The sequence below is a fragment of the Ranitomeya imitator genome, chromosome 7 (genome assembly GCF_032444005.1).
Source record: "Ranitomeya imitator isolate aRanImi1 chromosome 7, aRanImi1.pri, whole genome shotgun sequence".
In the NCBI taxonomy this organism is placed as follows: domain Eukaryota; kingdom Metazoa; phylum Chordata; class Amphibia; order Anura; family Dendrobatidae; genus Ranitomeya; species Ranitomeya imitator.
This window is the reverse complement of record NC_091288.1, coordinates 179005432-179033042: the sequence shown is the minus strand read 5'-3', so window position 1 is coordinate 179033042 and position 27611 is coordinate 179005432. Positions and strand designations below refer to the sequence as shown.

At 41.7% G+C, this 27611-nt stretch overlaps 1 protein-coding gene across 1 annotated transcript in view; it reads right to left on the bottom strand.

Annotated features, from left to right (window-relative positions):
- The window catches only part of XYLT1 (xylosyltransferase 1), a 331938-nt gene that overhangs the window by 77134 nt on the left and 227193 nt on the right, over positions 1-27611 (bottom strand). Inside the window, exon 5 of the mRNA XM_069734116.1 lies at positions 6745-6825. Coding sequence (XP_069590217.1) covers positions 6745-6825 — 81 coding nt within the window. The remainder of the gene's footprint in view (positions 1-6744; positions 6826-27611) is intronic.

Below are 27611 nucleotides of genomic sequence, written 5' to 3'. Positions count from 1 at the left end.
TAGGTTTCATAGCGGCAGCTGAATGATTTACAGCTACTAGCCAGCTTGTGGGGGTTGCCTGGTTGCTAGGGAATCCCCACATGTAATCAAGCAGGCAAGTAGCTGTAAATCATTCAGCTGCCGCGATGAAAACTAAATCTCCGAGCAGTCATAAATACTCAGAGGTCACCAAAGCGTGCTCGGGGAAAACCCGAGCAACGAGTACACTCACTCATCACTAGTCAATATCTCTTTAAAGAGAACCTCTTGTGGCCATTTTTTTCTATTTTTTTATTTCTACTGCTTCCCTGAGTATGTCATTTTTTGTTCTATTTTTTAAGCCCACCATATGGTTCTAGAAATAAGGGCCTTTTTATTGTGCTCAATATGTTACGTTTTACGGTCTTTTCCAAGGAGGTGTTGCTCACCGGATCCTCTGGGGCGTGTCTTTATGCTACTTTACATAATTACTTAGCAAAGAACATCAGGCTCGCATATTGGGTACACTACATAAAGAATCTGGAGCTGAATGGCAAGTTTAAAAAACAAACAAAAATAAAGAAATAGTCAGCGAAGCGGCAGGAATAAAATAAGAACAATAAACGGCCATTTATGACCTGATGACAGGTCATCTTTTAATGACACTTTAAAATAGAAATATAAGTGTGTACTCACAGGTTGTGATCATTAAAGGAGTTTTCCGGGACCATTTTATTTTTTTTACTATGGACCTAAAAACTGACAAGAAGGTAGTTGCTAATTAACTGCCTGTTCTAAATGGAAATATATATATAAGCTGGGTGATTAATCCAAAAATTGTAATAAAATAGCTATGGAATAAGACTTAACCTTTATTAGGTATATATATAAAAAAATATAACCACTACAAAACAAAATAAACAAAAAGACTTGGGGAGGAATAAACCCTAGTGCTCTAGTGAACCCTAACAAACCACAGAGAAGGGAAAGGAAAAAAGGGGGTATATAAAAACCAATACCTCTGGTGATGCTGTATGGTCTCCTTACCAAAGCACACCGTGACACATGTCACATAACCTAGGGTGTCTGGATAGGTGCAACCAAATATGGTAGGCTGGATCACGGGATATTACGGTATGTAATCCCTGTATATTTGTCAACCCTTATATATGTTAATCATTACATATGACCTTTATGGTGGGTATAAGCTGCAACCATCTACCACAAATTGGCACCGGCTCTCCAACTTGATAGGGCCCCAACAATGGTCATGTATACTTCTTACTTTAGTTTATTAACATATGCGGGTTACCATGCTACAGGTATAAACTAAACAAGATGGTCTTAGATAAAACTGACCCATACCATTGTTATCCTCTGCGCCATCACCTTACAAAAAACATCCCGTCAGAGGTTTATAGCAGCATAAGAGAGGTATATACAAAATCGTCTGACCATGTGTACATATAACTGTATTGTGCTCACTACGGGACCAAGCTACCTCATGCACATACATACAGAGCGTCCCTCAATAGGCACAACAGTGTGGTCACCATTTTTTGCTCCAGCCCCTGTCACCTTCGGGCGTCAATATCTGCAGACTCTGCAATCAGGAGCAATCATGTATTGTATCGATCTCACCCACAGTTGGAGAGAGTTAACGTATCTCTCAGAAGGGGGAGTCTGCCTCTCATTCATGTGTAGCGTCTCCCGACGCGTTTCGTCCTAATGGGACTCATCAGGGGAGTAAAGGCTGCCGCTTACAGGACTTACCCCCTCTGTGATTTAAAAGCGTTGACGGAGGCGCGCCATTGGGGCTCCGCCCCCAGCGTGTGACGCGTCTCCTGTACTGCGCGAAGCATTTCGGGTATATCGGAGCCTGCGTGTAAGCTGTGAGACGCAGAGAATCATGGAGATGGAACGCAAGCGCTCCACTTCATTCTCGTGCGCCGCTTGGCACCGGATCAATGTCTGCTCCATACCTGCATGTCAATTTAAACAAGACCACTATACGGTCTATAACGCATGCATTTTGTGCCCACACAGTGATGCGCCAATATGTATAATAGGTCTACAAAACGGGCAACATGCATGTATAGATGGGACCATTATCTTTGCATCGGTCCCATCTACCCCTAATATGGTACAGTGTTATTATGACTACTACCACGAACAACGTAAATCTGGCCCACTGAGGCAAGCATGATGCAAAAAGATAGACACCCTTTGCACTAAAATATAACCACTCCTAAACTGTAAGGAGGAAAGATGTACAGAGACTCCAGTATAATAAAGGCATGTGGAAAAAGGAAAAAATAAATGAATAAACAATTAATTAAAATGTTGAAAAAATTTAAAAATAAAGTACAGGACACCACCGACCCCTGGGTTTTCTTCAAATACCCCAAAGAGGAATGAAAGAAGGCTCCCTATTACACCCTTTTTACTGTGAAACCTACACTCCTGAATCCTACCTAACGCGGAGGTTGGCACCCTAAAAAGAACCCTGCGCAATGGCGCCCCCACTCAACGGCGGCTGGCCCCATACTACCTGTCCCTATAAACCCTATGCTAAATAGATAGGGAGGAAAAACACAAACAAATGAACATGTGATAGGGAGGAAAAACACAAACAAATGAACATGTGAGGGAATGTATCCCAGCATTTGATTATTATTAATAGGGAAAGGTAGGTAAAGTGTGCCTAGAGATATATTTTAATAACTGGACACCTACCTAACGCGGGGGTTGGCACCCTAGAGACCTCACGCCTTAGCGCCCCCACTCGTCGGTGGCTCTCTCTCCCTAATTGACCCTGTAACCTGTGTATAACAAAGGAACATAGGGGAAGAGGTAGGGGAAAAAAGGAGAGGGAAGGGGTTTCGGGGGTTTCCAGACACCCTAGGTTATGTGACATGTGTCACGGTGTGCTTTGGTAAGGAGACCATACAGCATCGCCAGAGGTATTGGTTTTTATATACCCCCTTTTTTTCTTTCCCTTCTCTGTGGTTTGTTAGGGTTCACTAGAGCACTAGGGTTTATTCCTCCCCAAGTCTTTTTGTTTATTTTGTTTTGTAGTGGTTATATTTTTTTATATATATATACCTAATAAAGGTTAAGTCTTATTCCATAGCTATTTTATTACTGTTCTAAATGGAGCTGTCTCAAAGTAGTCACTGACCACTGCTGCCAGCGATTCAGCTGCTCCACGTCAACAGAGCAATTCTTCTTATTTGGAGCCAACAGGGCACGACTGTCGACGTCATGCAGATTGACGGCCGGCTCCCCGCAGTTAGGCAGTAGAGAGCCGGTTGTCAATCAGCATGTCAGCAGAGAGAAATGAGAAGCCAGTGTTCTTTCGATGTGTAATCAGCGGAAGCCACTGAATTGCCGGCAGGAGCGGTCTGTGACCACTATGTAGAGATCAGAAGCGGGCACAACAAGCAGCTAGTTCTTTGGCCCATAGTGAAAAAATGTAATAGTCCCAGATAACCCCTTTAAAGTATTATTTGGTGAAAATCGAGTCAAACACAGCGATATAACGGTAATGTGTGAATACATTTCCATATATCTAATATCAGGGTAGCTCCTAAGATTTAGTGAATGTTAAATGCTTCATGTCCTTGAAAAACAGTAAAATCGGAATTGATTCAGCAATCCATTTCCAGCTGTTGAATTTACAATTTGTGTGACCTGGAGTCTTATGCCCTAACAGATTTGTCTATTCCTGGTAGAACAATCACTGTATATGAAGCTATCTAATTTACTGTAGCTACCCAGCTGGGTTATATTGGTTGCATCTTGTTTTACTGTTTTTTTTTTTCTCATTAAAACATACCCATATTGTAAGTAACTGGGGACCTGTAAGACATCGCGATGCTGGCAGTCATTATAATAAACATGGAACGTGAAACAGTTTTATTTTTTCCAAGGAGTCAATTCGGTTTTAAGCAAGCGCTTAAAAATTACAACTGCTATGAAAAATATAGTATAGACCTGCCAAAATTCTCTCTGTCTCAGGTACCATTACCATCAGAGATGTTCCACCTTCTAAATGCAGAAGCCCGGTGGGAATTCATGGAGGTTTTAATGACCTGGGAAGCTACGAGGGACCTGGAAATAGAACTTAGAACAAGTCGTCTACCACCGGCAACTCGTGTATGCAATTTCTACTAATGCATCCCATGTCTCCAAAAAAATAACGTTGCTCCTGCTGAGATGAAGGGCCATTTTCACCTTTATGGTTTTTTATTTCCTTTTATCCATTCGCTCTAAAATATTTAGAGAGCTGCTCTTCAGCGACTCTATGTTCTCTTTTAAGAGCAACGCGATTTCTAACGTGTGTCTTATTTTTACAAGTGTGATCTAAAGTGCCCTTATGAGAATAGTATAAAAATACTGGCATTTTTTAGAAGAGCAATATTAAATGGCAAAATAGTGTGAAAAAATGTAAATCAGACAAAAAATGTGACTACATTGGAATAAATCTATAAAAAGGAATCAGTCGGCAAGATTTCACCCCCCAAAATATTTTTATATCCATGTACCGGTAGTTCTTTCAAAGACAAGTCAAGCAATACCTTTACATGGTCGGCCGGTTCCTCCGTTTCAGAGAAATCAGCATTTTAATTGATATGCAAATGAGGCTGAAGGACTATGGTAGATCTGAAGCCTCTGTCACTCCAGGTCTATTCCCCGCCCAGCACTGCCTCCTCCTGCTTGACTGATGGCTCTTTTTCCTAAAGTCTCACAGAATAGGCTGTAAGTCAAGCAGGAGAAGGAGGCAGTGCTGGGCAGAGAATAGAGCTGGAGTGACAGAGCCTTCAGATCTATCATAGCGCTTCAGCCTAATTTGCATATCAATTGAAACACTGATTTTTTTAGTAACTGAGGGATGGACTGGCCATGTAAAGGTATTGCTGGACTAGTCTTTGAGAGAGCTATATGTGCATATACATTTTTGGGGTGGGTGTGAAATCCTGCTGATAGAGTTGCTTTAAAAAATAAATCTCATTATCAGCTTAAAACATGAAGAGAATGCTGTCATGGCGTCAATCCTCCATATGAACACTTTATAGTAGTTTATACAGCTTTCCATGGGTAGGTATCTGAGCAGTCGGGACCCAGGTCCTATTTTGCCCTTATCTATTTTTACGTCTGCTGACACATAGTGAGGTGAACTACAAGAGTTAGGTACCATCCCGATTGGGTCACCTTGTCGTGGTGGGATGGTTATAGGTTTTCTAAAGCAATGTTAACTAAGTACCCTATGTCATTTCCATGGACTATTACAATTTATTTACTTACTAAAGGGTATTTGTTTGTTACATGTCCACAGTGTGAATACACACCTATGCATTTTACTCATACCAGCATATGTTCTGGCTCACATTGAGGGGGGGTTGCATATTATTATTATTTATTTATATAGCACCATTGATTCCATGGTGCTGCAGATGAGGAGGGGTTACATACAAGTTACAGATATCGCTTACAGTAAGCAAACTAACAATGACAGACTGATACAGAGGGGCGAGGACCCTGCCCTTGCGGGCTTACATTCTACAGGATGGTGGGGATGGAGACAGTAGGTTGAGGGTTGCAGGAGCTCTGGTGTTGGTGAGGCGGTAGCTCCGGTGTTGGTGAGGCGGTAGCTTCGGTAGTGATGAGGAGGCAGCAGGATCAGTGCAGGCTGTAGGCTTTCCTGAAGAGGTGGGTTTTCAGGTTCCGTCTGAAGGATCCGAATGTGGTTGATAGTTGGACGTGTTGGGGCAGAGAGTTCCAGAGGATGGGGGATATTCGGGAGAAGTCTTGAGGTGGTTGGGTGAGGAGCAAATAAGTGTGGAAGAGAGAAGGAGGTCTTGGGAGGACCGGAGATCACGTGAGGGAAGATATCGAGAGATTAGTTCAGAGATATATGGAGGAACAGGTTATGGATGGCTTTGTAGGTCAGTATTAGTAATTTGAACTGGATACACTGACGGAATGGGAGCCAGTGAAGAGATTTGCAGAGGGGAGAAGTGGACGAGTAGCGACGAGAGAGATGAATTATTATTGCACAGATAAAATTGTAAAACATTTCAGAATGCTGTCACACATCCTCTTACTCCATGTTTAGCCTATGTTCTCATGTTGCATTTTTTTGTGTGTCCAAATTAAAAGCTGTTTTTAAAGTACCTGCATAAATCTCATGCACACTTTTGTTTGTTTTTTTCCAGAATGAATTGGAAAACTGCAGCGTTTTTTACATCGGCATCGTGTTACTTCTTTAACAGTTTTCGCAGCGTTTTTTGACCACAAATAGTATGTGCAAAAATGCTGCAAAAAGAGACAACCGTGCATTTTTGGTGATTAAAACCAGTTTAATTGGACATGTACTGTAGACAAAGGACACATAAAATCCACACAAAAAAAATATTTAAAAATGCACCAAAACCTGGAACATAGCCTTCCTCTGGTCGGGGTGGGTCTTCGGTGCTGACGTGACGAAGATATGCTTTGCAATTTTCTGACTAGGCCATCTTCCAGTGAAGATGGAGGAGGAGGACCTTTCTTGACAATTAAAATAGGCAGCAGAACAAACTACCAGATCTTGGGTTGAGTTTTTTTTATTTTTTTTTTCACCTTAAATTTAATATGCTCTGACCAAATCGGAATATTTTGCCGATCTTGAATATTAGCAGATTTTCCCATCTATAATTGTGACTTTACCTGATTTTTGGAGATCCTGCTCACCATCCAAATAGTACCAACTAAATATTACAACATAGACCGATTTAAAATTACCTTGCATTGTCTCTTCCGTGTGACTTCAAGAAGTTCATGTCCCTATATCTTGAGAGAAATGCCACCAGTTGGTCATTAGTCCTGTGGAAACATTAAATAAGGGACATGTAAGCCACATGGATCTTGTCAAGAGCCGAACAAAATCTACTTATTGGTCTACAATGTTCTAATAAACTCTTAACGAGACAGACAGAATGCTTGTCTTTTTCATGGAAAGATGATTTATGGAATGTATCAGTAGCAATTAGGCTTCCATTATGAGCAGACTGGAAACACCGTCCTTGAAGTTTATCGTAGCATTTAGAAGATCATAGACGTTTGCTGTTAGTTATCGACAGACAATAGCGAAAGTAATCAATGGACTGAGATGACTCTAGGACAAGATGTCGGAATGAATAGTATGAAGATAAAATTTGCTTACGGTGAAAAGTTCACAGACTAATGAGTTATTTATATAACACATAGATATAGTTATATGCTATATAGACGGAGAAAGAACGCAATAAAGATGAGTATGAAACAAGCAGAGGAGGTGTCGATACTAAACACTTGGAGGACCACAGTACAAATCATTAATGGCTAATTAGAATGTTGAATTTTTCATGTTGAACATTTTCATAAAAAAAAAAAACCTTAAGAATTGCCACACAGGACATGTCTTCCTCTGGAGGATCCAGGACAGCACAGAACTGAACTGTGTAATACTATATTTCTCCAGTGGGAGTGCTGTAGGAAAATTAAACATCTGCTGCCAGATTATGCCAAAGATCAGAGATGATCGATATAGGCACAGAAAGAGGAATCTCAATGTTCTGATTATCACCAAAGGACTCTTCTAAAAAAAAAGCAATGTCAAAATGGATCACAGTGGGTGCAGGGATCATATCAGGGAACAAAAGGTGTCTTTATGCCAAAAATAATTCTATTATAGACCAGTTATAGCTGAGGGTCCTGTTGGAGATTTTGCAATGGACCCCACAAGATTCACGTTATGCCACCGGACAACCTCTATAACAGCTGACTTGACAAAACAAATGTTTCCACGATTCATTGACATGACATACAGCACATAGCGTGGGTCCATATACAGATTTGCAGTCTAAAACTTGCCAAAAACTGCAAACTGTGCTAAAGCAATATGGAATGGGTATTCCGAAGTTCATATGACCTAACACTACATATCTGGCCACCTCTGTAAATTTCCAGAAAATAAAATCCCTTGTGTCCCTTCTCTTTCTCCACCCTGCCATTTCCGCTCAAAATTTTCTTGCTCCAGGAAAGCTGTTTTTAGAGGAGACTAGACTTGAAAGAACAGGAGTACTAATAGAGGCTTTGTCCCAATACAGTTAAGTCATTCCCTATTGTCAGAATCCCAAGAATAAAGCTCTAGAACCTGTGAACCAGGCTTTGCATAGCACAGTCTTTGAATGGTGCGGAGATTCGCATGCTCGATCTGCATTCATTTTTTATGGATCTGAATACAACTCTACTATTTCCAGAAGTACCATAGACAATCAATGGAGTGGAGTTAAAGCATATGCAGATCCGCTTCATTAAAGACAGGGCACAGCTACCGGATTCCAGAGTCCCAGCGTTCAATGAGTTATCTCCTACTCCTACGTCAGGTATCACCCTTTAAAGAAGCCCTCCCAGATAGAATTTTATCCAGAAATCCTTTCTAAACATGTATGAAATGTAGTTGTATTAAGATACTTATTGATTGCTGTCTTCCCTGGTGTGCAACGTTGTTCTGGTTCTCTTTTGGGTCATGTGATTTAACATCAGAATTGTCGGAACACTGGAGTTTAAATGTGGACTGGAAGTCACTTTCACTATGTTAGTCTACGGAGCAAAGTAGCACCGCTCTCTGTGTGGGCCAGCAAAGGAGGGGAGCACTCACATGACTCAGAAGAGGACCATGGTGAACCTGGAAACTGTTGAAGATCGCAATCGTTAAGTATTTTAAAGGGAATATCTGGGATTTAGTAATAAAAAGAAATGTTCCTGAGCACTAACAGGCAGGCAGGCCCAGCACCATTCTCTGCTGGCACAACGTGGTCTAGGACTGCTCCTGCCGGCGATTCAGCTGCTTATGATAATGTCACGTCAACAGCTTTTTTTTTCCACTCTGTTCTGGCGACAGGGCATAACTGCGAAAGACAAGCTGATTGACAGCCGGCTCCCCTCTGTCTAACTGGGGGGAGATGGCAGTCAACCAGCATAACATTAACAGTCATGTCCCGTCGACATAGCAGCCAGGAAGAAGAAGAGCTGCTTTGTTAAGAGGGAGAAGCTGAATCGCCAGCAGGAGCAGTCTCTGACCGCTCTGTGCCGGTGAAGAATGGAGCCAAGCACCACAGGTCGGAAGGGAGAAACTACATTCCTGTTAGTGCTTGGGCCCTTTTTTGTGTTACAAAGTCCCATATATCCCCTTTAATACAACTACACTACAATACATACATGTTTAGAAATGTTTAGGGGATAACAATTTTGGTTGGAGTACTTCTGAAAGAAACGATTTATCCCTTGGCTTTATTTAAAGGGTAAATTCATATGAGTTACAAAACATTGTTCAGCTTCGCCCAGAAAAATAGAACTAGTTTTTTCTCACTTGTCATCCGTGTGCTGTTGGTAGACAATCCGTTTTTTTACCGCAGCCGCGATTATTCACTTACAGGACCATTTACAGTTTCCTATGTTACAAAAATGCAATGTATCCGTAAAAACCGGATGCTATACTGTGGCTTTGTATGGCATCCAATTTCTTTTGCACACCCATAGACTTGAAAGGGCAAGGCTCATCCGATTTAAGGAAGAACGTAGTGCATGCTACCAATTTTTTTACAAGACGATTTGGTAAAAAAAAATGCTCATCTATGCTGCCCCACTAAAAAACATTGGTCTGCGTGTGGATTTTTTTTTTTTTTCAATACGGTCATTTGAATCAACTATAAGAGAAAAAAAAAATCTTATTTAATGGTTTCGGTGTTCCGTGTTCTCTTTAAAGGAAGGCAAGTTCCCAAGCTTCACAAATAAACAAGTGATTAAACAAATGACATATTAACTATTAACTTACATGGGGAAGAGGGGATGCTGAGATGTATGCCCACGAAAAGCGGAAATTAATGATTTCAGACCAGCGAGGGCCTCTTTCCATGTTTAGTCAAGTGAACATAAATGCCTTCCAGGGTTAGGCTTTGCGCTTCCATTTGGCAGCTATAGGGAAAAGAAAAACTTTCCCTATACAAAATGCTGCATAGAGTTCCACATTTTTCGCTTGGCTAATTCCCTATCTCAGTGAGATGAATGGACATTTAGTGGATTTACTTAACGATCCTTCCACATGAAATAGTTTCAATGGCAAACTTCTTAGTGTACGTTCCAAGACATGCAAGGATGCAATTTAGCGAGAAGAATATTTGGGGGTGACTCTGAAAGAGTTTCCTTCATTTGCTCTAATAGTATAAACTTTCTATGCAGTAAATTAATTTAAAAGGGAAATATAAGATACAGCTCAGGATATACAGTCATGGCCGAAAGTGTTGGCACCCTTGAAATTGTTCCAGAAAATTAAGTATTTCTCCCAGAAAATTATTGCAATTACACATTTTATTATACACATTTATTTCCTTTGTGTGTATTTAAACACAAAAAAACAGAGAATAAGAGGCAAATTGGACATCATTTCACACAAAACCCCCAAATTGTTGGTACACTCAACCCAATATTTGATTGCACACGAGTTGTAATAAATAACTGCAATCAATTGCTTCCTATAACCATCTAAAAGCTTCTTACACCTCTCAAATGGAATTTTGGACCACTCTTCTTTTGCAAACTGCTCCAGGTCGCTCAAACTTGAAAGGCGCCTTCTCCCAAGAGCAATTTGAAGATCTTTTCAAGGGTTTTAGATTCGGACTCATTGCTTTGTTTCCATTTATGTCTGGGTGCTTCTTGAAGTATTTTTGGGGTCATTGCCAAGCTGGAAGATCCATGGCCTAGGACACAAACCCAGCATTCTGACACTGAGCACCACGTTGTGACACAAAGTCCTTAGGTAATCTTCAGATTTCATAATGATACACAGTCAAAGCACCCAGTGCCAAAGGCGGCAAAAAAACAAACAAAACCTCTTTGAACTTCCACCATACTTGACTGTAGGTACTATGTTCTTTTCTCATTCCACTTTATGTAAACAGTAGAATGATGTGCTTTACCAAAAAGCTCTATCTTGGTCTCATCTGTCCACAAGACACTTTCCCAAGATAATTTTGGCTTATTCACGTACATTTTGGCAAACTGCAGTCTAGCTTTTTTAGATTTTGGTGTCAGCAGTGGGTCCTCCTGGGTCTCCTGTCATAGATCATCAATGCTAAAGCAATGGACAAGCTCTTTAATCTCTCTTTTTGGCTCAAAGGTTCTTCTAGGTAATAAGCGGAACTCCTGTCGGGGAATACAGGGGCAATTAATGCAAGAATGATCCTTGAACATGGAAGCATGGGGATGTGTCTGTGACAACCCACATTTGTAAAATATCCCTGTTCACTCTACGTAAGTGATTGACACAGTTTAATGGGCTAGGAAACAGTTTATAATACATTAACCTAAATGCATCCAGTAGAAGAGCGACGTTCAGCTCAATCCCCAAGACTTTGAATACTTAATCTAATTAGATATATTGGTTTAACAAATCTTACGGATTAGAGAAAAAAAATCTCATTATTGTTAGGAGTTGTATATTTGTTTATGCAGAACAGTTTATAGTGATGTCCCTTGAAATCACAAAATGCCTCGAGCAAATGATGAAAAAGGGAAACCTACACAAAATGCCAAACCAATATGTATTAATAAGCCCCAGGACAGTTGCAAGAAGGACAAACACTCATTATAAGTTCTCTTTTTCTAATTTGCTGAATCTCCACATCTTGCTTCATTTATTCCTTAGACTAAACATCAACCCACTTCACTGCTCTTTAATTTGCTCGCAAACTGCATGTCCATGGCATAGTGAATAATTCCCATAATACATGTTAGTGCAATTTATTTTTATATAAATGGATGGATAGATAGGTAGGCCGATAGATAGATAGATAGATAGATAGATAGATAGATAGATAGATAGATAGATTGATAGATCAATCTATAACTGTAAAAAAAAATCTGACCAGCACCTCCATATAGTGTGACCAGGTGTAAGCTGCAATGGCTGCATAACATACAAAAAAAGAGAACAAAGAATCACTCTGCAAGGGCCAAGATATATGCAAACACTGGATATATGCAATCTAAACCACATTGATGCTAAATAAAATGTACTTGCAAAAATGAAGGTTCTTAGCACATAAACTGGCCAATTCATGTATGCCCATCAACCACAGCAAGGTAACCTACCTATGATGGGTACCTATCCTAATACTTATCAAAACATGACTCTCTCGGGCTATAAGCCTACAATTTAAATGGACGGGTAGGAACCAGCACTAATTAAATGCACCCTTGCACTGATGGGAGGAGTGCAGAGTCAGAAAGGAGGCAGTCACAATCTCCAATAGTATAGGTACCCATTAGTGGAAGTTCACCTTGACGTAGTTGATGGAAAGAAAAAGAAAGAACGAAAGAGAGTTTAATATGACAGATTAATAGACAAATAGATGTGAGATTAGATGGATAGTTAGATATTCAGAGATTCAATATCATAGGTAGTCATTTTTTTTTTCATTAATCTGCTTTTTGAAAGTAAAATCCTGCTCCCCGATGCCTAATATACACTCTATAGAATATACACCCATATAGAATATACACCTCTATAGAATATACACCCCTATAGTTTATACACCTCTATAGAATATCCTTTCCCTGGTACGAGGGGAATGGAGTCTACTAGTTCTCTTTCTTATTGTTTTCTTATCTTACAATATTACGGTAGCTATTAGGGTCCATTTATAGGCCTCCTCCAGCAGCTTTGCGTTTGCTGATCGGTCTGCTCTTCAGATGTGCACTGAACGATCGGTAATAGATGATTCAATGCCCCTAACCAGGTTTTGTTCTCGGCAGCATGAGTCCTATTTACAAAGAACGATGTGCTGCCGAGAACGATGATCATTTTAACTGCACGTTTAACATAAAAAGAGCTTTCCTAAGAACGCTCATTCACGACGCGCAGAGTAGCTGGACCTTTAGGCCGGCCACTTTAGTTGATACATGGGTGGATTTGGAGACCTCAGTCAGTCACTAGCATGAAGTGCCCTTTACTTGTCCAAAGTAATGAAAAAGGTTTTTTCAATCTGGCAAAATGAATTAAAAGCAAAAATTCCTTTATTGTGAATTGAGATAAATAGTAGCACGGGTATAATAAATATCTGACGCGTTTCGAGTCTGGCTGACTTGTAGTTCCAAAGCTCCTGTCTGCAGCTGCCACTTGTTGCCCCAAGAAGTGGGTATAGTCAAACTATATAGGCCTATTATGACTTAAATAGGGGCTAGATCCCCCATGTAAATGTTTAGGCCGTTTAACTGGCATTTTGTGGGTGACAGACGCTCTTTAAATGTTTTTAATTGTCTTACTTTGACTTCTGCGTTTTCTGTATAATAAAGATTTACACTGTTAAAATTTAGGAAGTGCAACTGATCTTCTGTTCGCGTCTTTCCTCTTTTTGAATCATTTATGATTACCTACATCTTGAACGGTTTGTACCAGGGGCAAAACTGCACATAAGAAATAACGATGCTATGGGGTTAACTCTGAAAACATGACCATACGCATGTCTATAGAAAATGCCTGGCCATCATTCGCTATCAGGGCCAAGCACCTCCATCAGCAGCTTTCACAAGAAACAGTGACACAGATAAATGCCAAGGTTTATTTTGCGAGATAAAAAAAATACACTACACCAGAGTCATTGATGTCAGCAAGTTCAGCTCATCACACCAAAAACTATTTTGCCGAATAGTTTATTCTACTGAAAAAAGAAACCAGGTGAGGAACCTCAATCTTATCCCACCGACTCTCCGGCGCGGCGTGCCTATACTCTGCTAAATGTGCTGTCATCTACTTTTATATTGTACAATATTTTATGCTCGGTAGATACATTTTTATGCTCGGCAATTTAGTAACTGTTAAAGGGGCCTGTAGAGTTGACGTAACCCCCTTTTAAAGCTGAAATTGGGGACGTTTGATTACTATTCCAAGTAAAACAGTTCATTTTCTCACATTGCTGATTATTCTGCTGAAAGCTGAAACGCACAACAGTTTTGTCCCAACAAATTACTTTCTGGTAGTCACAGAGGTGGAGCCGCTAGGATGAACAGCTCTGCGCTAAACACCCACTGTAGAATGGCTGACATCTCTGCAGCTAGGCCATCCAAAGCCTGCCCGGAGCATGTCCTGTGAAGAGAGGTGTGCGATTCCCGGGTTTATCTGCGCAATGCGCATGCGCTGGATGCTGGAGGAGCAGGCGTCTTAAGATACATGCTAGGCTCAGAGTTGTCAATCAAGCTTTAGGGTACGGGAACTGTGACTTTTATTCTTTCTTTCATTCTTTCCCTCTTTTTTCTTCTTTCTTTCCTTGTTTCTTTCCCTCTTTCTTTTTTCATTCGTTTGTTCATTCATTCTTTCTTTCCTTTTCTTCTTTCTTTCCTTCCTTCTTTGCCTGTTTCTTTCATTCTTTCTTTCCCTCTTTCTCTTTCTTTCCTTCCACCTTTCTTTCCCTCTTTCTGTCATTCTTTCTTTTCCTCTTTCTTTTCTTTTTTTCCTTCTTTTGTTCATTTTTTCTTTCCTTCTTTCTTTCCTTCTTTGCCTCTTTATTTCCATCTTTCTCTTTCTTTCCCTCTTTCTCTATCTTTCCTTCTATCTTTCCCTCTTTTTCCCTCTTTCTTTCCTTCTTTCTTTCCCTTTTTCTTTCCTTCTCTCTTTCCCTCTTTCCATCTTTCATTCCCTCTTTCCTTTTTTTTCTTTCCTTCCTTCTTTGCCTGTTTCTTTTATTCTTTCTTTCCCTCTTTCTCTTTCTTTACTTCCACCTTTCTTTCCCTCTTTCATTCTTTATTTCCATCTTTCTCTTTCTTTCCCTCTTTCTCTATCTTTCCCTCTATCTTTCCCTCTTTATTTCCCTTTTTCTTTCCTTCTCTATTTCCCTCTTTCGTTCCCTCTTTCTTTCTTTCTCTCTTTCTTTCTTTCTTTCCCACTTTCTTTCTTTTTCTCTTTCTTTCTTTCTTTCCCTCTTTCTTTCCTTCCCTCTTTCTTTCTTTTTCTCTTTCTTTCTTTTTTCCTCTCTCTTTCTTTATTTCTTCCAACACTGTGACTATTAGTAAGTAAATGGCATATATGTAACATGAACTCTTTATTTCACATACTGCAGTTACTGATAATGCAGATGGGGAAACATTTACAAAGGTAAAAGCTATTAGCCAGTAGTATTGGATTAGGGACATAAAAGATAATGACAAGTTCCTGACAATTTCTTTAATCCACAAAGCAATTTACCGTACTTATGACACCAATGACTCGATTAGTATATCAGGAAAGTGTGTAGAAACAAAGGGAACTCGGAGAAAACACACAGAATCCAGAGAAGAAACACAATATACAAGGGTTATGGCAAGTTTGAAAATCGTCACCTAACAATGGGATCGGGACTAACTTCCCAATTGCTGGGGGTCTGACAGCTGAGATCTGCACCGATCCTGGAAATCGGAGCTCTGAAGAGACTAGTGGGGATGGAGCGGTGGTTGATCTCGCGCACTGACACTCCATTTATTATTTATGGGACGGCCGGAGATAGCTGAGCGGTGCACTCGGCTGGCGTCCAGCACTCTTATAAGAATGAATGGTGCAGCAGAGTACATGATCAACCACTGCTCTATTCACACGGGGCTCTTCGTAACCCTAGTTCTCGGAATCGGTGAGTGTCCCATTGGTTGGAATCACGGAAATCGGGGAAGTTATTCCCTATCCATTGGATAGGGAACAACTTTCAAACTTGAGAATAGCCCTTCAATGCAGATCTTGTCCCTGATAAAAATTAGAAGCTGGAACTCCACTATTCGAACACTAACTAATGAGTCACCATGATTTTAATACCTACACTTATGTACTAATTCATGTATTTGCCACCGTACTGATTTTTAGGCCATTGGATGTATTTTGTTTGGATTTGGATTCACATTAAGAAGAGAAAAATTAATATTTCTGACCCCAAACTGAGCTGGGTATCCTTCCTGTCAGTACGAAAGGGTTATCTACTCTCAACACTTTCTTTAAAAAAAAACGTCCTTCAAAGATGAAGTGTTCTACTTCTCTGATCACCAATGATCGCCCCACAGATCCTTACAGCAAGTGTTCAATTCTGCTCTGTCGCCTCCGCAGGCTAAATGAGGTATTGCGCCTTATCACTATTTCATCAATTGTTCGTCTGCGTAATGCATGTAGTTAAGAGAGTCCTGGAGTGAAACTTCTTTACTTTAATAGGGTTTTTGAAAACGGGGTCTTAACATATTAAAACCCCTGCTTTTGCCCCTTTACTAGGCGGCTATTAAAAATTCCCTTCATGCCGGGACTTAAATGGACCACCAAGCAGGTAGCTGTCATGCAGAATCCTAATTTTTCCTTCACCATCTCACCTAATTGTGCAGTCCGCTGCCATGACGGTTCATGAGCGTGTAAATGTGATGCATTAAAGTCAGGATACGTCGGTCTTCAGCATTTGCTTTATGATAAGCAATTAATATAAATTACAATGCTAAGATAACTCCTAAATTCAATTATTCCAGTAATATCAAACAGGTTATCATATATCAAAGGATGTGAAGATTAGCCCTTTTATGTATGGCTTCACACAGCTTATCTACAGATTTGCATGCCGTTGGAGAACCGCATTAAGTATGAAAGATTGTTTCTGCGAAATTAGAACATGTTCATCATTATTTTAACTCTTTAGTGTGAAAATAAAGAGCTACAGTGCACCCAGAGGGACGCCATATGCCATCGTATAGAGCCTTCTCATGGCAGCATATGCCCCCCTATAAGCTAAGCATCTACTAGACAATACCGTCATCATATAGAATGTAAAAGAGCATGCCAAGCATGCCATCTGTGCGCCACACTATGCTAAAGGATGGATATTAGATGCCATATTGTGTATCCATACAACACAGATTCGGCTAAACTGGAAAACCCCTTTAAGGTCTTGTCCATGAAAGCATTTCCTCTATGCTATTCTGTTCTGTAGCAGTGCTCAGAATGCTGAGCTGTATATAACCCCGCCCACTCCCCTGATTGGCAGCTTGTACACAGAAAGCTCCCAATCAATAGTGGAGGAGGAGTTATACAGATTAGCTGGACTGCTTGGCACATGACACCTAGTCCGGCTGCTGATAAAACACTGATTGCACTGAAACGATAGCACACAGGCCAGTAAGTGACACATTTTTTTGGAATCAGGCGCTCAGCGCCTACATTAGGCTGTTCTCAGATTAACTTGCAAAAACTTGGTGAGAGATTCCAATTAAACCCCCTGTATCAGGTTTTCACTTTCCAGCAGACCAAATGGCACGCTCAACCAAACTAATCTATCCAGAAGAAGGAGAAGAAAAGGTGACATGACAGATCCTAAAACGGGATCACAATGGTAGGAGGAGGAGATAAATCTCAAAATTGTTCCCTACTACTAATCTAAAAAACGAAAAGGATTTTACAATTTTATAAATCATAAGCTAATGTGCCATAAATGCAAAAACAAATCCTTATTTGATTCCAAATGGATCAGACATAAATGTGATCTCTCTAAAAAAGGGAATCGTTTTAGTGCCAAAAATTTCTTAAAGTCCTCATACAGCCATAATATGTGACCCAGAGAAATCGAGAGGGTCTATACCAGTACCCCGCATATTCTCTGTTCAAAGAACATCCTTAGTGCGCAGGTTCATTCTGCGGCTTACCCATAGGGTTCATTGATCCTGAACGTAGTGATTGCAAAGGCAAAAGTAAGCATCGTCAAAATTATTCAATTATTCAGATATTTTTTATTTTTTTTATGTTATACCTTCTGATAGGGAAAATGGAATAGAAAGAAAAATCACCACTTAGTCTTTTTCCTTGTCATGCACCTTGATTGGAATTTAATTGCTCTATGTTTTCAATTTTTAATTTTGCAAACCATTTTTTATTCTCACTGTCAAATATAAATCATGTGCTGTTCAGCTGATACCAGTGCTAATTGTGGAAATTAAATCTACATTTACCCCCAGAGCCTTCTATGGAGATAGCTGCGCTTCTTCTGTTATCAGTATACAAGAGGGGTGGAGAAGTCGCCTCCTTAATGACAGGGCTGCTTGTATACTGGTAAACATGTGGGGAAAGAAGCAGCTGTAAAACAATTCTTTTTTTTACCTTTTTCTCTATTTATCATACTCTTTTTATAGCATTTGGCTTAGTTGTGTAGTCTGTAGACCAATTAATTTCATTAAAGTAAAAATACAGTTACGTCCATAAATATTTGGACAGAGACAACATTTTTCAAATTTTGGTTATAGACATTACCACAATGAATTTTAAACAAAACAATTCAGACTTTCAGCTTTCATTTGAGGGTATCCACAATAAAATTGGTTGAAGGGTTTAGGAGTTTCAGCTCCTTAACATGTGCCACCCTGTTTTTAAAGTGACCAAAAGTAATTGGACAATTGACTCTAAGGTCATGGACAGGTGTGGGCAATCCCTTCGTTATGTCGTTCTCAATTAAGCAGGTAAAAGGCCTGGAGTTGATTTGAGGTGTGGTGCTTGCATTTGGAAGGTTTTGCTGTGAAGTAAACATGCAGTCAAATGAGCTCTCCATGCAGGTGAAGCAAGCCATCCTTAAGCTGTGAAAACAGAAAAAAAACATCCGAGAAATTGCTGCAATATTAGGAGTGGAAAAATCTACATTTTGGTACATCCTGAGAAAGAAAAAAAGCACTGGTGAACTCATCAATGCAAAAAGACCTGGGCGCCCACGGAAGACAACAGTGGTGGATGATCGCAGAATAATCTCCATGGTGAAGAGAAACCCCTTCACAACAGCCAACCAAGTGACCAACACTCTCCAGGAGGTCGGTGTATCAATATCCAAATCTACCATAAAGAGAAGACTGCATGAAAGTAAATACAGAGGGTTCACTGCACGGTGCAAGCCACTCATAAGCATCAAGAATAAAAAGGCTAGACTGGACTTTGCTGAAAAACATCTAAAAAAGCCAGCACAGTTCTGGAAGAACATTCTTTGGACAGATGAAACCAAGATCAACCTCTACCAGAATGATGGAAAGAGAAAAGTATGGTGAAGGCACAGTACAGCTCATGATCCAAAGCATACCACATCATCTGTAAAACATGGCGGAGGCAGTGTGATGGCGCGGGCATGCATGGCTGCCAGTGGCACTGGGCCACTAGTGTTTATTGATGATGTCACACAGGACAGAAGCAGCCGAATGAATTCTGAGGTCTTCAGAGCCGCCATACTGTGTGCTCAGATCCAGCCAAATGCAGCCAAACTGATTGGTCGTCGTTTCATAGTACAGATGGACAATAACCCAAAACATAAAGCCAAAGCAACCCAGGAGTTTATTAAAGCAAAGAAGTGGAATATTCTTGAATGGCCAAGTCAGTCACCTGATATCAACCCAATTGAGCAGCATTTCACTTGTTAAAGACTAAACTTCCGACAGAAAGGCCCACAAACAAACAGCAACTGAAAACCACCGTAGTGAAGGCCTGACAGAGCATCAAAAAGGAGGAAACACAGCGTCTGGTGATGACCATGAGTTCAAGACTTCAGGCAGTCATTGCCAGCAAAGGGTTTTCAACCAAGTACTAAAAATGAACATATTATTTAAAATTATTTAATCTGTCCAATTACTTTTGGTCCCTTTAAAATACAGCTTTAAAAATACCCTCAAATGAAAGCTGAAAGTCTGAATTTCAACTGCATCTGAATTGTTTTGTTTAAAATTCATTGTGGTAATGTCTATAACCAAAATTAGAAAAATGTTGTCTCTGTCCAAATATATATGGACGTATCTGTATACTATAAGATTAGCCCCCTAATTTACTAAAGCGGATATGTTACCAGATTTCAAGCTGCAAACATTACCAAGTAGGAACTAGGTCAGCCCTGGGGAAACAGTGAGGATATAATTTCAATTATTATTTTTAACCAGTTGGAATCCTTCTAGAGAAAACAATGTACCAACTAGAGAGCCCCTTTAACATCATGGAATACCGTCTTGGAAACACTGACCGATGGTCCATGGGCTCGCAACATAAAAAATAAATTTGATCAGACATGCCTTTCTCTCTTACTAAAAAAAATCAGATCTGCCTTAGAAAAGACGCTAATATTGATTTCATTTTTCTTGGGGCATCACCACAAAATGTGACTTTTTTACATAAGGCCCCAAAACCTGTAGCTACATTTCCAAAAATGTTCAAACTTCTTCTCTTTTGACAGAAGCAACTGCTGATTGTACCATTTTTTTCCCCAGATTTTCTTTATAGCCCCTGGCTGACCATGCATTGAGCTTTGCAAATGATTAACGACAGCGGTCTACTCATCCATGGCACTCAAGATGGTGGTGCTTGCATCTTTTACCACTTCTTGGCTGGACTCACTCAGTGTTTGTGTAGGTAGAGGAGATCTTGGTCCCTGGACAAGTGTTGGCCATGCTTTCCTTATTCTGTGTGACGCTGGTCACTTCTAACGGCCAAGCCGTGAGTCAGAGTGGTCCAAGGTCAGAAGCCAGGAAGGTACATCGTAAACAGAAGGAAGAGACAAAAGAATAGTCAGCTAACGTTCCGAGATCAGAGTACTGGGAGGAAAACGGATCAGAGCTGAAGAGGTTAAACAGGAGGAAGGTCAGAACAAAGTTCAAGGTCAGGCAACAGATCAAGCATATAGAAATCAAGGCACAGGAAAGCACATCGCAGACCTCACAAGCTGAATGTACGTCTGGCAGAGGTCTGTGAGACACAGCTTGGTTAAGTAGGCATAGTGAACACCTGGAGACAGCCAGCACCTCCCAGTCACAGATTGGATAGCCATGCTGTCCATCAAAGTACTGACAGCTTCAGCATGCCCCTGTACCGGATTGGACGGTTGAGCTGTCAGTAACAGTATCCTAGACACCCTGAGGGGTAGAACCGTGACATTCTGTACAATCTGTAAGTCTGATTAGATTGTTCCTATACAAACAGACGCAACAAAAGTCCCCCGGAATTTTCTATGAATGTGCTGGAGATGTGCTGTACAGAAAATCCCGAACACAATGCTAAAATGCCGAGACTTATCTAAACAGTGGAAACACAAACACACAGTTATACGATATAAAAATAGTGGTTGACCTACTTTCTATACCTTATATGCTCCATTTCAGGCAGCAGATTCGACGTGAGGAGCAAGGTATCACTAGACAATAGATCTGTTCATCCATGTGAATCTAGCTTTCGTCACCCGTTAGCGTGTGTTTTCATGTTTCATTAATTAGCCACAGCCGTTAACATGCGAGAATTACAGTACTGCAGACCTACAAGTTGCAGGCATCTCATGTAGAACATCTGGGGGAGATTACATGTGTATTCGCTCAGGCGGGCTGAATGGATGTCAGTGCAGTGGTAATCACCAGCGTGTGCTTAGAACACGTAGTCCGGGATTATCGGCAGTTTAGATGGCGCTGCCTTTCTAAAGCTGCTACATGATGCTGCTCAATTAAATGGTGGGGCCAGTCTTTTAAAATTAGACAATTATGCAAATAGCAAAATATCTCATAAGTAAAGAATTATATATAACACTATATGTATCAGAACTCATCTCTTAATCATTCAATTCACGTGTTTAATTCAGTCACATGGCAAGAGGCGTTTGAAACCCATCTTCTCGCCATGCCTTCTACCTTTACTAACATTTCGAAAGACTAAGAGCAGAAAAATGCGGCAGCACTCACCCTGTAGTGGTCCAATGCTTTTATTCAAGACATGAGGATTTACAGCTTCATGGTCCGAGGGAGTGCAGGTGAACGGGAGGTGAGCAGGGAATGACGACGGCGGTTCACGCTGATCAAGCGCTTCAACAGTTGAAGCGCTTGATCAGCGTGAAACGCCGTCGTCATTCCCTGCTCACCTCCCGTTCACCTGCACTCCCTCGGACCATGAAGCTGTAAATCCTCATGTCTTGAATAAAAGCATTGGACCACTACAGGGTGAGTGCTGCCGCATTTTTCTGCTCTTAGGGTACCGTCACACTATAACATTTCGATCGCTACGACGGTACGATTCGTGACGTTCCAGCGATATCGTTACGATATCGCTGTGTCTGACACGCAGCAGCGATCAGGGATCCTGCTGAGAATCGTACATCGTAGCAGATCGTATGGAACTTTCTTTCATCGCTGGATCTCCCGCTGTCATCGCTAGATCGGTGTGTGTGACACCGATCTAGCGATGCGATCCAGCGATGCGTTCGCTTGTAACCAGGGTAAACATCGGGTAACTAAGTGCAGGACCGCGCTTAGTTACCCGATGTTTACCCTGGTTACAAGCGTTAAACTAAAAAAAAACAAACAGCACATACTTACATTCTGGTGTCCGTCAGGTCCCTTGCCGTCTCTGCTTCCAGCACTGTGACTGCCGGCCGTAAAGTGAAAGCAGAGCACAGCGGCTGTGCTTTCACTTTCACTTTACGGCCGGCAGTCACTGAGTGCGGGAAGCAGACGGCAAGGGACCTGACGGACACCAGAATGTAAGTATGTGCTGTTTGTTTTTTTTTAGTTTAACGCTTGTAACCAGGGTAAACATCGGGTAACTAAGCGCGGTCCTGCGCTTAGTAACCCGATGTTTACCCTGGTTACCCAGGGACCTCGGCATCGTTGGTCGCTGGAGAGCTGTCTGTGTGACAGCTCCCCAGCGACCACAATACGATTTACCTACGATCACGGCCAGGTCATATCGCTGGTCGTGATCGTAGGTAAATCGTATAGTGTGACGGTACCCTTAGTCATATGTACACAGTTGTCTTCCATGCGAGCACCCCCTGCACTGAAGGCTGATTGCTGTGAATCATCGCCGCTGATCTGCTGAAAGATAAGGCTGTGCAGCTCGACCCCTTTTTTTTCTTTTTATCTTGTAACATTTCGAAAGAACTTAATGATACGAGCGCGATTCTGTAACAGGAACCACCGGTGTTACAAGATAGTCCATGAAATTTAATCCCTACGAACAGAACAGCAACCAAGAAAAGTTAAAGAGCAGGATCACGAGGAGCAGAGGGCATAAAAGTATAAAAGTCACCAATTCTCTGCTCTCCGTAACTGCAGAGTCCGAACCTCCTCTGGCATTAAAAGGGTTGCCCACTACTAGGATAACCCCTTCTTGATCAAAATGTATTGCGCCGATAAACTAATATAGCCTATACTCACCTCCTGAGCCGGCGATGTTCCCGCGGTGTTGGTACTCACTCTCCTGGGGCTTGCGGTGCCGTTGTTGTGACATGTGACGCTGGTGCCCAATCAGTGCTGGCGTCACTCTTCCCGCCTCCTGTCGAACTGAGCAGGAAGACGAAGTCAGAGATCAGCAAAAGCCAGGAATTCCTCTTCATGCTCGATATGTCCGAAGGCGGGGACAGTAACGCCAGCTCTGATTGGGCACCATGTGTAACAACAACCACACGTGAGCCCCGAGAGGGTGCACAGCGCCGGCACGGGAGGTGAGTATAAACTTTATTATTTTATGGTAGCCAACTGAGGGGTATCAGAAGAAGTTGCCCAAGTGGTGGATAACTTCTTTAACATCAGCACAAAAACTGCAACAAGAGCTTCAAGGGCAAGCAGTTGCATGCAAGTCTTACATCACCAAGCAGAATGTCCAGTGACGGATGGAGTGGAGTAAAGTACTCACTACTGTGCTCTGCAGCAGTGGCAAAACGTGTTTTGTGGAGTGACAAATCACTGGTTCTGTATCTGGTATGTGATGGATAGGCCAGGGTGTGGTAAATCCCAGGGGAACGTCATCTGCCTGACGGCATTGTGCCAACTGTAAAGTTTGGTGGAGGAGTGATATTGCTAAGAGGTTGTTTTTCAAGGGTTGGTCTAGGCCCCTTGGTTCCAATGAAAAGAAGTCCTAATGTTTCAGCATACAAGACATGTTGGTCAATTGTATGCCTTTGTGGGATCAGTTTGAGGAAAAGTCTTTTCTGTTCCCCACGACTGTACACCGGTGAACAAAACCAGGTCTAAAAATGCAGGATGGGTGGAGTTGGTGAGGAAGAACTTGACTGATGCACAGATTCCTGTCCTCAACCCCCATTGAACATCTTGGCGATGAACTAGAATGGAGATTACAAGCCATGCCCTCTCATGGGACACCAATGTCTGACCTCACAAATGCTCTTCGAGAAGAACGGGCAAAAATTCCCAGAGACAATCTCCAAAATCTCGAAGAAAGTCTTCTCAGAAGAGTGGAAGTTCTATAGCTATAATAGAGGAGCCAACTCCGTAATAATGGCTATGCATGTAGACATAAAAGCTCCTAGGTATAATGTATATGGGTCCCAACACCTATGTCTATATAGTCTATTTTTATACCTAACATATAGATCTACTCTACAAATGTCAAAAGAGGTCTCACTGTTCTAATCTTCCAGACTCAGTCTATCGGGACAGCTTTGAATATATGAAGTGCTCTAGGCAACACCTTAAGACAGTGACCACAGACATACTGTGTCACAGCTCTCTCTACTCTGCGCAGATTGCTCAGTATACAAACGTTATCTCCACCGCCTGTGGTGTAAGCTTTAGTCACTGCAGCTCATGCCTCAAGCAAGGAAAATTCAACATGGCGGAAAATATCAAACTAGTTTCCTTCAGTATCAATGAATTCTATAAAATGAATGTAAGACGGTCATCTCAAAGGATCCAAGAGTCGACTGTTCTCAAGCTGATTATGGCACTATCCTTCTTGCTGACATTTATGAATTTGACCAGTGGACTCCTTTGTAGGCTACTGACAATAATTGATCCAAGACTATCATTAACTATTCAATGAATGAACGTCTAGCAGCTTAGGGTGGGTTCACATGTTAAGATCTCATGAATTCAGATCTCCATTCACAATAGGTGCCGAGGTCCATATTTCTAGAAAGGTTTTGGACCTTTTAAGAAAAAGATGAAAGCTTTTTTGGATTGGTTAACTTCTGGCAAGTTCTGGATGGTAGGAGCATTGTTCCTTCTATATGGGTACATCGAAAGGGTTCAGAAATAGCAGTACCAGCATCGTGTTTCCCTACCGATAAGCTGTTCAACATGGGACCTTCTCGAAAGGGATTGTTCAAACAGGACATTTCTTACAAACAAGTAATTACTCATTAGGACTTTTAATTTCCTTGTCCCGTTACAATGTGGAGGTTACCACGCATCCACACCGCTGCTCCATAGGACAGTGAATGGAGCATTCAAACATCTCCAGTAGTCCCGTAGACAAGGCATGGAGTGGTGGCCCACATGCAAAGGGCATTTCAGAGCCCAATACTAAGGTTGAAAAAAAATGTTATCCATTTTGGAAAAAGATGAAAGACAAGCTACAATGCCAGGTGGTCACTATCTATTCCCACAGTGACTGGCTGATTTCTGCCTATGCACAGTGTACACAGAAAGCTGCCAATCAGTGGTGTGGGCTGGATTATACAGAGCTCAACATCCATGCTAGATCTGCAGTAGATATGACAGTTTTCATCAAAACTGCAGCAAGCAGCCAAGTAAGTGATACATCACTAGAATCAGGATCTCTGCCCCTACATCATGATGCTCTCACACGAGGTAGCAAAAAAGTAGTGATGAGTAGTGATGAGAAGACCATGTTTTGATGCCTTACATTAAAATGTATTTGAATCGATTTGAATGATTCTTGTGGTTGAAGTTTCCCATGCAGCTTAGCTTAAAATTAAAAGTCGGCTCTTACTAAATAATGACAATAATTAGAAACTCAAAAAGAACTAAGGCTTTAATTTTAACCTTAGTCATTTATATGCTGGAAAATAGTAAAAACCACTAAGCCCCCTGGAGCACAGAGGGTCTGACAGAAGAGAGATCTCACTGATTTATGATGATGAGTAATGGATGGTTGGTTATGGCTGTCACTTCCGCTACATCAAGGAGGACGTCATCTCCAGTTATTATCACATGTGGTGCATCCATTCTATAATGAAAACTCGCACTATCTACTATATAATTGTCTAAAGGTCACTTCCGTCTGTCTGTCTGTCCTTCTGTCTGTCACGGATATTCATTGGTCGCGGCCTCTGTCTGTCATGGAAATCCAAGTTGCTGATTGGTCTCACAAGCTGCCTGTCATTTCTGCCGCGACCAATCAGTGACGGCCACAGTCCGATTAGTCCCTCCCTACTCCCCTGCAGTCAGTGCCCGGTGCCTGCTCCATACTCCCCTCCAGTCAGCGCTCACACAGGGGTAATGGCAGCGTTAACGGACCGCGTTATGCCGCGGGTAACGCACTATGTTACCGCCGCTATTAACCCTCTGTGACCAACTTTTTACTATTGATGATGCGTATGCAGCATTAATAGTAAAAATATCTAATGTTACAAATAATAATAATAAAAAAAAAGGTTATTCTCACCCTCCGACGTGCGCGCTGTCCTCGGCAGTGCAAGCGGCAGGTTCAAGGGCCAAGAATGCTATGCGAGAAGGACCTTCCATGACATCACGGTCATGTGACCGCGACGTCATCACAGGTCCTGCGCTCATCCAACCCTGGGACCGGAAGCTGCCGCGTGCACCGCACACAGGCGACAGGACTACAAGGGGCCCTCGGAAGGTGAGTATATGTTTATTTTTTATTTTTTAACCTGTTACATACATGGCTGGGCAATATACTACGTGACTGGGCAATGTACTACGTGGCTGGGCAATATACTACGTGGCTGGGCAATATACTATGTGGCTGGGCAATATACTACGTCGCTGTGCAATATACAACGTCGCTGTGCAATATATTATGTGGCTGGGCAATATACTACATAGCTGGGCAATATACTACGTCACTGTGCAATATACTATGTGGCTGTGCAATATACTACGTGGCTGGGCAATATACTACGTGGCTGGGCAATATACTAAGTGGCTGGGCAATATACTACGTGGCTGGGCAATATACTGCGTGGCTGGGCAATATACTACGTGGCTGGGCAATATACTAAGTGGCTGGGCAATATACTACGTGGCTGGGCAATATACTACGTGGCTGGGCAATATACTAAGTGGCTGGGCAATATACTACGTGGCTGGGCAATATACTACGTGGCTGGGCAATATACTACGTGGCTGGGCAATATACTGCGTGGCTGGGCAATATACTACGTGGCTGGGCAATATACTACGTGGCTGGGCAATATACTATGTGGCTGGGCAATATACTACGTGGCTGGGCAATATACTACGTCGCTGTGCAATATACTATGTGGCTGTGCAATATACTACGTGGCTTGGCAATATACTACGTGGCTGGGCAATATACTACGTGGCTGGGCAATATACTACGTGGCTGGGCAATATACTACGTGGCTGGGCAATATACTACGTCGCTGTGCAATATACTATGTGGCTGTGCAATATACTACGTGGCTGGGCAATATACTACGTGGCTGGGCAATATACTACGTGGCTGGGCAATATACTACGTGGCTGGGCAATATACTACGTGGCTGGGCAATATACTAAGTGGCTGGGCAATATACTACGTGGCTGGGCAATATACTACGTCGCTGTGCAATATACGATGTGGCTGTGCAATATACTACGTGGCTGTGCAATATACTACGTGGCTAGGCAATATACTA